The sequence below is a fragment of the Myotis myotis genome, unplaced genomic scaffold, assembly GCF_014108235.1.
Source record: "Myotis myotis isolate mMyoMyo1 unplaced genomic scaffold, mMyoMyo1.p scaffold_m19_p_42, whole genome shotgun sequence".
Taxonomy (NCBI): domain Eukaryota; kingdom Metazoa; phylum Chordata; class Mammalia; order Chiroptera; family Vespertilionidae; genus Myotis; species Myotis myotis.
The window spans coordinates 1,117,372-1,129,331 of NW_023416349.1; the positions used below are offsets into that span (position 1 = coordinate 1,117,372).

An 11,960-nucleotide genomic window follows, 5' to 3' on the forward strand; every position below is an offset into this window, starting at 1 on the left:
ATAAAGGTGAAAGCACTTGTGGAAGAGGTTGTATTTATTAACAGTCAGACCAGAGGCAGGGGTCCATCCAGGAGCCACCTGAGAGAAGGCTGGAGAAAGAGGGAAGCCCGGCCAGTGGCTCAGTGGATTGAGCATCCTCCCATGCACCAGAGGTCACCGGTTCGAATCCCAGTCAGGGTACATGCCCAGGTGGTTGGCTCCATCCCCAGTAGAGGGGTGTACAGGGGGCAGCCAATCGATGTTTCTCTCTAAGCAGTGTTTCTATCCTCCTCTCCATTTCTCTATCTAAAAATCGATGAAAACATTTTTTTAAAAAAAAAGAGGGAAGTATGATGATGCGGTGAGGAAGTTGTAAGAGCCACAATGTGCAAGACATGAGGGACTAGCCCTAGCCGGTTTGGCTCAGTGGATAGAGCATTGGCCGGTGGACTGAGGGGTTGCTGGTTTGATTCTTTCCACCCCAAACAGAGGGAGTTCTCTTTTTTTTAATCTTCATTGTTGAGTCTTACAGATGTCCTCCATTTCTTCCCCCCATTGCTCCTCTTCACCCAGTTCCCGCCCAGCCCGGCCCCAGGCTTTTACCACCCTATTGTCTGTGTCCATGAGCAATGAATATATGCATATAAGTTCTTTGGTTAATCAACAGAAAGCCAAGTGCACTTGGCCTTAAAGGCTGAGAAGCAATCAGAAAGCCAAATAGACACTGACTCAAGGGCTCCTTGACGGAGCCCCAAGAAGAGACACACACACACACACACACACACACACACACACACACACACACACACGCGCGGGCGCGCGCGCACGCCAAGTCCCCTCCCTGTTCTCATGACCTCTTGGGTACAACCACATCTTGAGGTTCTGATGGTGGCAAACCCTGGGGATGGCCAACTAGTCGACCCCCGCCCTGACCACTTTGTGACTTCTGAGCCCGTGGGAGGGGTGGGAGTGGCCTGTGGACAGCCGGGACCCAGTGCAGCGGGAATTTCTTCCGGCTGCGCCAGTCTTCTACCAGGATGCCCGCCAGGAGTAAGAGAATCGCAGCCCCGAGGCATATCCGGACCAGGTTCCCCTTAGTGTAGTCCTGATGGGCAAGGCCTGGGGAATGAAGAGAGATGGGAGCCCTGTCGTGGGCTTCTCATAGCCGTATTCCCTCACCGGAAGTCCTGTTACTCTGCTAGCTGGGATGCCAACCTCCTTCCTGGAGGGCCCCTCCCCTCTCCCCCGGGGTCAATAAGCCCAGTGCCCTGAGTAGAACCTCTTCCATCATCAGGCCTCGGAGGCAACCCGCCCCTACACAAACACTCCCTGGCTATTTGGCAGATTGTGGAACAAAAGGCTACTATCAGGGGGTGGAGGTGGAATGGATCTTACTCTGATCTTCCAGAAGACCTCAACCTTCCCAAGTCTGAGCTCCATATACTGTTATTTCCCCTCCCCTTCACACTGGGTGTATCAGGGCCCAAGATCCCAGAGCTATGGCTTCTGTATTGGGAAAGCAGTGAGCTTTAGATAAAGAGGAGTGGGGAGAAGGAAGGTCCAGAGAGGAGGACCACGTACTCACCAGTTGTAGAGCCTGGCCTCTTGGAAAAGATGGTGGTGTCCCTAGAAAGCTCTGGGATAAAAAATAAAGAATAGACTGTCGAATATCAGAGGGAAGATGGGAGTGGGAGGGTGGGTGGATAGGAAGAGATTAGCCAAAGAACTTGTATGCACAACCCATGGACACAGTCAGTGGGGTGGTGAGAGCCTGGGACAGATTCGGGGGTGGGCTAGAGGGGGTAGATGCGGGGGGCGGGTGGGAAGGGGACATATGTAATACTTTCAACAATAAAGACTTTAAAAAATCAGCCCTAACCGGTTTGGCTCAGTGGATAGAGCATCAACCTGCGGACTGAAGGGTCCCAGGTTCAATTCCGGTCAAGGACATGTACCTTGGTTTCGGGCACATCCCCAGTAGAGTGTGTGCAAGAGGCAGCTGATCGATGTTTCTCTCTCATTGATGTTTCTAACTCTCTATCCCTCTTCCTTCCTCTTGGTAAATCAATAAAATATATTTTTTAAAAGACTTTTAAAAATCAGAAAAAGACACACAGGTGAGGAGAAGGAAGGTCCAGAGAGAACCACTTACTCACCAGTTGTAGAGTCCGGCCCCCCTGAAAAGATGGTGGTATCCCTAGAAGGCCCTGGGATAAAAATATTTTTAAAAGAAAGAACAGAGAAGCATGGAACAGACTGTCAAATCTCAGAGGGAAGGTGGGTGGGAAGGAGTTAACCAAAGACCTTGTATGCCTATATGCACCACCCATGGACATAGTGGACAGTAGTGTGGTGAAGGCCTGGGGCAGGGGCAGGTGTGGGCTAGAAGGGGTCAATGGGGGAAGGGGGGACATCTGTAATACTTTCAACAATAAAGTTTTGAGTTTTTTTAAGGGGAGAGTAAAGGGATGGGGCCATCTCCTCTACTCCGTCAATGTGAAAATTAAACTAGCAATGGCCCTGGCCGGGTAGCTCAGTTGGTTAGAGCATCGTCCTGATACTCCAAAATTGCGGGTTTGGACCCCAGTTGGGGCACCTACAAGAATCGACCGATGGCCCTGGCTGGTGTGGCTCAGTTGGTTGGAGCGTCATCCCATACACCACAAAGTAGGTTTGATTCCCAGTCAGGGCACATGCCTAAGTTATGGGTTGGATCCCTGGTCAGGGCACATATAGGAGGGCAACCAATCAATGTTCCTCCTCCTTCCCTCCCTCCCTCCCTGTAAAAAATCAATAGACATATCCTCAGTTGAGGATGAAAAAGAAGGGGTTCACGTGCCTTGGACCCCAGACACTAGGGTGAACCCCTCAGGACTTACGTGTTGTAGAGGAAGGTGCTTCTGTGGGTGACTGGCTGGGTGTCCCAGAGGTCCCTGAGAAATCAGAAAAAGAGGGAATTCTGTGGCCTGTTAGCTGCGTTTTCTGAGCAAAAACACTTCTGCCACCCAGATTCCTCGCCTGGAAAATGAACACAAATCTTACACCGCTGGGTGTTAAGTAGCATTTCCAAGGCCCCCCTAGCCTGGAGAGCATTGTGCTCAGTGAAATAAACCCATCAGAGAAAGGCAAGTGCCATACGATCTCACGCATGTATAGAATCTAATGAACAAAATAATAAACTGATGAACAAAATGGGTCCGGAGGCGTGGGTGCATGGAACAGACTAACAGATCTGGGAGGGAGGAGGGGGAGATTGGAAGAGATTATATGCATATGTACATATATGTACCCCAGGGATGTAGATAATAGTGTGGCGAAGACCTAGGGGAAAAGCCAGGGCTGGGAGGAGGGGAGCAAAGGGGGGACACCTCTAATACGGTCAACAATCTATATATACAAAAGCCTGAACGACTGAACTTCCAGTTGACCAGTCACTATGACGCGCACTGACCACCAGAGGGCAAACGCTCGATGAGGACCTGCCCCCTGGTGGTCAGTGCACTCCCACAGTCCGAGCGCTGCTCAGCTGACCTTCAGGCGCCAGACACCGGCTCATGGCTGGCGAGCACAGCTGTGAGCAGTAGCAGCAGGCGCAGTGGGGCCAGGATGAGCTGGAGCTGCGGGCGCCTGGCCAGGCCTTGGGCTCCTCCCTGGCCGTCTGCCGCTTTGCACACTACTACATCCCTCAGGGAATGTCAGACTGCCGCAGGCCAGGGGATCGGGCCGAAACCGGCAGTCCGACATCCCCTGAATAGTCCTGGATTGCAAGAGGGTTTAAGCCAGGCTGAGGAACCCCCACTGGTGCATGCACCGGGCCTCTAGTAAAATAATAAAGAGCCCGGCCGGTGTGGCTCAGCGTTGAGCATCGACCTATGAACCTGGAGGTCACAGTTCCATTCCCCGTCAAGATCACATGCCCGGGTTCCCAGCTCGATCCTCAGTGTGGGGCCTGCAGGAGGCAGCCGATCCATGATTCTCTCTCATCATGGATGTTTCTCTCTTTCTCTCTCCCTCTCCCTTCCTCTCTGAAAACAATAAAAATATATTTTCAACATAAAAGACTCCTGGGAGAGAAGAATCTCTGGTGTTGGCATAAAGTCCACCCTTTGCACCTCTGGGTCCCTCCCCTGGGAGCTTGCATCAGGGTCTGCGAAGGCAGAGGAAGGAAGGTCTGGCCTGCACCCCCTTACCCGTGACCACGAGCTCCAGGGGGTCGCTGGGGGCGGACCACAGGTACGGGTTGCTGCTGGAGAAGCCGTAGCACCGGTAGGTCCCGCTGTGGGCGGCCGTGACCGTGATGATGGGGAAGTTGGCCCGGTCCCACCGCTCAGGGCCCTTGTAAGGCCCAGTGTCCCCCTTCTTGTACAGAGCGTATTTGTCAAAACCGTATTTGCTCCGGCACTGGAGCGTCACGTCCCCTCCGAGGGACACCTCCGGGCCAGGCTGGGCCGAGAGCGTGGGCTTCTCATAAATTCCTGTGAACAAAAGAACTCTGGGATCAAAGACAGCAGCAGTGTGGCTCCATTGCCTGAGCATCATTCCGTGCGTGCACAGCCCATCCATGTTCCTATCTCTCCCTCCCTTTCCCCTCCTCTCTGTAAAATTTAGAAATGTGCAAAGTTGCCCTAACTGGTTTGGCTCAGTGGATAGAGCGTCGGCCTGCGGACTCAGGGGTCCCAGGTTCGATTCCGGTCAAGGGCATGTACCTTGGTTGCGGGCACATCCCCAGTGGGGAGTGTGCAGGAGGCAGCTGATCGATGTGTCTAACTCTCTATCCCTCTTCCTTCCTCTCTGTAAAAAATCAATAAAATATATATATTTTTTTAAAATGTGCAGTTAAACATCATATCCCTGGCCAGTTTGGCTCAGGGGATAGAGTCAGCCCTCAGACTGAAGGGTCCCGGGTTTGAGTCCAGTCAAGGGCACATACCTCAGTTGTAGGCTGGATCCCCCGGCCCTGGTCAGGGCACATGCGAGAGGTAACCAGTCAATGTGTCTCTCTCTCTCTCTCTCTCTCTCTCTCTCTCTCTCTCTCTCTCCTTTTCCTCCCTCCCTTCTACTCTCCCTAAGAATCAGTGGGAAAAAGATCCTTGGGTAAGGATTAACAAAAAGCAAAAACAAAAGAAACTTAAACCTCATGAACAAATCGTAGTGAACGTCACTGTAGCTACACCTTTGCCCAACGGGCCACTGTTTCTTTTGTGCTTGTTCCTTCTTATTGAACGCATTGGGGTGACGCTGGTTATTGGGGTGACACTGGTTATTGGGGTGACGCTGGTTATTGGGGTGACACTGGTTATTGGGGTGACACTGGTTAACAAAATTATACAGGTTTTAGGTGCACAGTTCCACACAACTCATCACCTGCACGCTGTGTGGTGTGTTCACCACCCCAAGTCATATCTTCTTCCATCACCATGTATCCCCCTGTGCCCGCCTCCACCTCATGTCCCCTCCCCTCCCCTCCCCTCCCCTCCCCTCTCCCCTCCTCTCCCCCTGGCAGTCACCACACTGTGGTCCCTGTCCACGTATTTTTCTCTTTTTCTTTTTTTGCTCATTCCCTTCACACACACGCACACACGCGCGTGTGCACACACACACACACCAGCTGCTCTCTCTCTAGGAATCTGTCTCTATTTTGCTTGTTAGTTCATTTTGTTCATTAGATTCCACGTATGAGTGGAATCATCTGGTACTTGTCCTTCTCCGACTGGCTTAGGTCACTGGTTTTTTTTAAATCCTCACTGGAGGGAGGAAGAGATAGATAGATGATAGATAGATAGATAGATAGATAGATAGATAGATAGATATAGAGAGATAGAGATAGAGATAGAGATAGAGATAGAGATAGAGATAGAGATAGAGATAGAGATAGAGATAGAGATAGAGATAGGTTGAGAGAGAGAGAGAGAGGGAGAAACATCAATCAGTTGCCTTCGCCCTAAGTGGGGATTGAACCTGAAACCTAGGTATGTGCACTGGACAACGCTCAACCAACTGAGCCACACTGGCCAAGCTTCACTGATTTTTCTATTATTATTTCAGAGAGGAAGGGAGAGGGAGAGAGAGAGAAACATCAATGATGAGAGAGAATCATGGATGGGCTGCCTCCTGCACGCCCCACACTGGGGATGGAGCCCGCAACCTGGGCATGTGCCCTTGACCGGGAATCAAACCGTGACCTCCTGGTTCATAAGTCGATGCTCAACCACTGAACAACACCGGCTGAGCTTCACACTGGTCTTTGTAAGCAGCTATTGCACTAACATATTATTTACCTTGAGAGCTGATTTTGGGGGGGGCAACTCCCCAAAATTTAGCACATAAGCCCAGTGCCTCACTGCCCCACCCTAGTTCCAGACCCTGGAGACACTGAGTTTACCATAATCATCTTCCCCCATTCACCCACTTCGAGCCCAAGAACTGAGCACTGTCGGCCCTTCCGCCCCGTCCTGTCCGTCCGTCCGCCCAGTTACCGGTGGCCACCAGCTCCAGCTGCTCGCTGGGCAGGGACCAGCGACTGCCGTTCTGGTAGGAGCAGCGGTACGGCCCAGCAGAGGTGTGCTCCATGGCCGGGATGCTGAGGGAGGCCACGTTCATGTACTTCCCGGACCTCAGCTCCTCCAGGCGGTACAAGTCCACGCCGGGGGGGCCCTGGCAGCGGACGGTCACCGGCGTGCCCAGGGGCACCAGGGGGCTGGGCAGGGCCCGGAGGGTGGGCTTGGGCAGTGGCCCTGGGAGGGGAGCAAGCAGAAGGCCGTGGGGGTCAGCCGGGCCCCGGGCCCTCCCGCCCTGCCCGCTCACCTCGCCAGCTGGGCCCGGAGGAGGGGTCCCCACTCACCGTCCTGAGCCTGTATCACCTGCCGCAGACACAGCCCTGGGGACAGAAGGACAGGACCCAGGGCTAGGGCGTCCGGGGACCCACTTCCCGGGGGCTGGACGCCAGGATGAGGCGTCGGCGTGCCTTCAAGGCTTCTTGTTGGCATTGTTTTGGGAGATACACAGGCCCCTAACTGAAGCGAAAGGCGCTAACATGACGGGCCTCTACGTTCCATGTATAGGAAGCGGCCATCTGTCCAGTGACAAGAAGTAGAGTAATGGTCAGCAGTGGCCGGGGGAGGAGAGGGGAAGGGGAATGCTATGGACAGGGATTCCTTTATTGTTGTTGTTGTTAATCCTCACCCAATGATATTTTTCCCATTGCTTTTTTTTAAGAAAATATATATTTTTTTTTATTTCAGAGAGGAAGGGAGAGGGAGAGAGAGAGAGAGAGAGAAACATCAATGATGAGAGAGAATCATGGATCGGCTGCCTCCTGCACGCCCCCCACAGGGGGTCGAGCCCACATCCCAGGTACGTGCCCTGACTGGGAATCGAACCGGGATCTCCTGGTTCATGGGTTGATGCTCAACCACTGAGCCACACTGTCAGGCTCCATTGCTTTTTAGAGAGAGTGGAAGGGAGGGAGGAAAAGAGGGAGAGAGACAGAGAGAGAGAGAGAGAGAGAGAGAGAGAGAGAGAGAGAGGAACATCCATGTGAGAAAGACACATCGATTGGTTGCCTCCCATACACATCCAGACCGGGGTTGGGGATCAAACCTGCGACCCAGGTATGTGAGGATTTTTTTAATATATATACATTTTTATTGATTTCAGAGAGGAAGGGAGAGGGAGAGAGGGATAGAAACATCAATGATGAGAGAGAATCATTGATTGGCTGCCTTCTGCATGTCCCCCACTGGGGATTGCTCCCGCAACCCAGGCATGTGCCCTTGACTGGAATCGAACCCAGGACCTTTCAGTCTGCAGGCCAACGCTCTATCCACTGAGCCACAACAGCTAGGGCTGGATTTTTTTTTTTTTAAGATGTTGTAGTGGGAGAACGTTTAAGCCGACACTAAGCATGTTCTGTTCATGTCCTGCCCGGGCCGTGAATAGACTAGGAAAACGCAGACACGCCACCCCCTGGGTCCCACCCACAGCTTGCCTCTGGCTCTGAAATCCATCGCAAGTGACGCTTTCAAACAGTTACCTGCCTGGTACCCACTGCCCGCCCCTCAGCGTCTCCCAGGTCCACCCTCCGGACTCACCGAGACAGAAGAGGGCAGACCGAGACGGGGACATGGCTCCTGTGCCCATCCTGACTCCGCAGCTCAGAGGGAAGCCGTGAGGGGCTGGAGCAGGGACACCGGACGGATGGACGGACGTGATGAGAGAGAAGTGCCCTCCCCTCCCTCCCCCTGCCCGCCCGGCCTTTCCTAATTGAGACTTATCAGATCGGAGCTGTGCCCCCGGGGGAATGACTTGCACACAAGCTCCAAGGAGCCTCACTTATCTCCTGCCACCAGGCACTGTCCGCGGGCCAGTCTCCCCATAGACGCCCTGGCATTCCCTGGAGGCGTGCAGATCAAACCCCCAACCAGCCCTGGCCGGTGCTGCACAGTGGTTAGGGTGCCAGCCCCAAGCACCTCGGGGCCAAGGGTTCGATTCCCGGGCAAGAGCACACACCTGGGTTGCAGGTTCGATCCCCAGCCCTGGTCGGGGAGCGTGTGGGAGGCAAGCGATCGATGTGTCTCTCTTACATTCATGTTCATGTTCCTCTCTCTCTTTCTCTCTCTCTCTCTCTCTCAAAATCAATGGAAAAGCCCTGGCCGGTTTGGTTCAGTGGATAGAGCATCGGCCTGCAGACTGAAGGGTCCCAGGTTCGATTTCTGTCAAGGGCACATGCCCGGGTTGCAGGCTTGATCCCCAGTGGGGGGCGTGCAGGAGGCAGCCGATCCATGATTCTCTCTCGTCATTGATGTCTCTCTCTCTCTCTCTCTCTCTCTCTCTCTCTCTCTCTCTCCCTCCCTCCTTCTCCCTTCCTCTCTGAAATCAATAAAAATATATTTTTAAAAACTAAAGAAAAATGACCATATGGTGGGCAGTCTCTCGATCCCTCTCCAGCCCCAGGACCTCGCAGAGGGTCGCCGGGGAATGAACCTCAGCATCTCCACCCTCCTCCCTCCACAGCCTCCCGTCGCCTCCCCGGCGGCGGCCTTCACCAGGTCCAAGCAGGAGAGGGACCCCGAGGACAGGAGCCCACACCTCGCGCTGGACGGCCGATGGCCACAGGGGGACACGCTCAGGACGGGGCAGCCCGGGGCTCTGAGCCCTTCACCCGGGGCGACCTCAGCCCTGCTCTACGGGAAGGGGACGTCCCCTCTGCAAGACAAGGCTGCACCGCCACCCACATCCCTCTGCGGTTTCCGCCTGCGGCTGCCTGCCCGCCACAGACACGGGGCCCCCCGGGGCGCTCCCACAGGGCCTGTGTGTGGCCACGGGAGAGGGAGAGGGAGAGGGTTCCCCAAGGCAGGCGGAGTGACGTCAGGACGGCCGGCTGAGTCTCACCCGCAGAACCCAGCGGAACCGCCGTGGACGGAGCCGCAGCCCCAAGTCCAACCTGACCACTTGGTGACAGAGTCTGGTCACTACGCTGGGCCCGGGGCTGCCGGCTGGGGCGGTTCCTACAGTTCTTCCTTCAGTGTCTTCCTCTGCTGCTGGTCATCGTGGTCACCTGAGGCTATTTTCCATTGATTTTTATTTTTTAAATATATTTTTATTGTTTTTATTGATTGTTTACAGAGAGGAATAGAGTTAGAAACATCGATCAGCTGCCTCCTGCACAGCCCCTCCTGGGGATGTGCCCGCAACCCAGGTACATGCCCTTGACGGGAATCGAACCTGGGACCCTTCAGTCCGCAGGCGGACGCTCTATCCACTGAGCCACACCGGTCAGGGCTCCATTGATTTTTAGAGAGAGTGAAGGGCGGGGGAGAGACAGACAGAGAGAAACATCCCTGGGAGAGAGAACAGGTGCTCCTAAGTATTTAACGTTCCTGGTTATGAATGTGAAGATTTTTTTCAGACAAGCGCGCCCTCTACTGTCGGTGCGGTGAAGTACAGGTTCTTATCTGATAGGGGAAGAGGCTTCTGTCCTTCCCTCCCCCCACTTCTTGCAAAATCCTAATTTCCCCTTTCTTCTGCTTTTTCCCTTAACCCTGCAGAGCCCAAAGTGTGACCCTCCTCTAGTTTCTCCTCGCTGTGGAGTCGCCTTTCTAAGGCACGGCCGGTGCCTGATCGGTCAGAATGTTGGGGTTGTTTTTGCTGTTTGCACACCTGTCTCTCTGTCTGAGGGTGGTTTGCACAGAGCCCCGGGCCCGCCAGCTGCACGTGCATCGCACGGTTTTTCTTTCGTATCGATGGCTGCGTGGGGAAAAGGGAAGATGCAGAATATATCTTGGTATGCCACCATGTGTGCGCAAGCCTTCGCTTTGACTTATTGAACTTAAATTAACTTTATCCCAGTCATCCATCCACAGGGTTCAAATGTGTTAAAAATATGGAAAGAGTGGGAGCGAGGCTCCTCAAACCAGCGGTTCTCAACCTGTGGGTCGCGACCCCTTTGGGGGTCGAACGACCCTTTCACAGGGGTCGCCTAAGACCATCTGAAAACACATCTATAATTACATATTGTTTTGGTGATGAATCACGATGCTTTCATTATGTTCAATTTGTAACAATGAAAATACATCCTGCAGATCAGATATTTACATGACGATTCATAACAGTAGCAACATGACAGTGATGAGGTAGCAACGAAAATAATGTTATGGTTGGGGGAAACCACGACATGAGGAACTGCATGAAAGGGTCGCGGCATGAGGAAGGTTGAGAACCACTTCCTTAAACACGGGTGGGGTTTCCCTTTTCAATGTACTTTTAAATTATGTATAAGTTCGGGCATTCTTTCTGCCTTTGTCTGAGGATATGTCTTTATTTATTTTAGAGAGAGGGAGAGAAGGGGGAAGGAGAGAGAGGGAGAGAGAGACAGACAGACAGACAGACATCGATTGGTTGCCTCCCACAGGCGCCCTGACGGGGGGGTCAAACCTGCCACCCGGGCATGAGCCCCAACCTGGAATCGAACCCGAGACCTTGGGGTGCCCAGGGCGATGCTCAGCCGGCTGAGCCACGCGGGCCAGGGCTGCCCCGCTCTTACACGTTATGTGGGGAGACACCTACCTGCGCAGCCGCCACAGCCCCGGTCCCCGGGTCCCGAAATTGTGAAGAAACTCCCCATGCATGGATCCCCCCAGCCCGACCCCCTCCCACCCCCAGCCTAATGCCCCGAGAGCCGCCCCCAGGTGAGCCCCGGACTCAGCCAATCACGGCGCGTTAGCCGACCCCCCACCCCCACCCAGGTGAGCCAGGCGGGGCGGGGCTTGATGCCAATCAACCTCATGGGGGAGACACCTGCCTGAGGAGGGACCGGGACTTCCCATCAAGGGGAGTTGGGGGGCGGAGGGCCTCCAGGTTCCCAGGTCCAGCCGGCCCGAGGCTGCGCGTTTCCCGCGAAGCTCCGCCGCTGTGACAAGCCCCCGGGCAGGCGTGACTTTCGGGGAGCCCCTCTGCTGGAGGAAACCCCGATTTCACACGCGCCTTTCCGGGCACCGGCTGCTCGCTCACTGTCGCTCGGTTGCCACAGCCTTTCACCATTCGCTCTGTTTCCATGACGATGTCAAACTCTAAGGCCACTGGCTCAGCGCCGTGCCCCATCCCTATGAGCCACAGTGCAGACGCGATTTGTGGTCCCACTGTGCGCTGCCCGCGAGTAGTAGGTCCATCTCCCCCGCCGCCCGCTCCCAGCTCCTGAAGCTGGCAGCCTCATACAGGGACCCCGGCCCGTCTGTCTCAGGGTTTCTCCACTGAACGCGACGTTTCCCTCCCAGGACAACATGTCCTTGTGTGGATGGGCCACATATTTTTAAAATATATATATTTTTTTATTGATTTCAGAGCAGGAGAGGGAGATAGAAACATCAATGAGATGAGAATCATTGATCAGCTGCCTCCTGCATGCCCCCTACTGGGGATCGAGCCTGCAACCTGGGCATGTGCCCTTGACTGGAATCGAACCCTTCTGTCCGCAGGCCGACACT

The 11,960-nt window shown here is 54.2% G+C and overlaps 1 protein-coding gene across 1 annotated transcript; it reads right to left on the reverse strand.

Moving 5' to 3' along the window:
- Positions 1-16: 16 nt before the first annotated feature.
- On the reverse strand, positions 17-8,198 carry GP6 (glycoprotein VI platelet). The gene is made up of 8 exons (XM_036306686.1): positions 8,070-8,198; positions 6,821-6,856; positions 6,456-6,713; positions 4,170-4,454; positions 2,859-2,912; positions 2,136-2,186; positions 1,565-1,615; positions 17-1,098 (listed from the first exon to the last, which is right to left on the reverse strand). Exons 1-8 carry the CDS (start codon positions 8,116-8,118, stop codon positions 827-829), a joined length of 1,056 nt encoding a protein of 351 aa, XP_036162579.1. The 5' UTR covers positions 8,119-8,198; the 3' UTR covers positions 17-826.
- Between the last annotated feature and the right edge of the window lie 3,762 nt (positions 8,199-11,960).

Bases quoted from the DNA above. Each gene is read 5' to 3' on its own strand.
- GP6 (XM_036306686.1), bottom strand. From the start codon at position 8,118: ATGGGCACAGGAGCCATGTCCCCGTCTCGGTCTGCCCTCTTCTGTCTC. The intron at 6,714-6,820 runs GTGAGTGGGGAC...CTCCCCTCCCAG, and splicing joins GGTGATACAGGCTCAGGACG to GGCCACTGCCCAAGCCCACC. The intron at 1,099-1,564 runs GTGAGTACGTGG...TTCATTCCCCAG, and splicing joins GAGGCCAGGCTCTACAACTG to GCCTTGCCCATCAGGACTAC.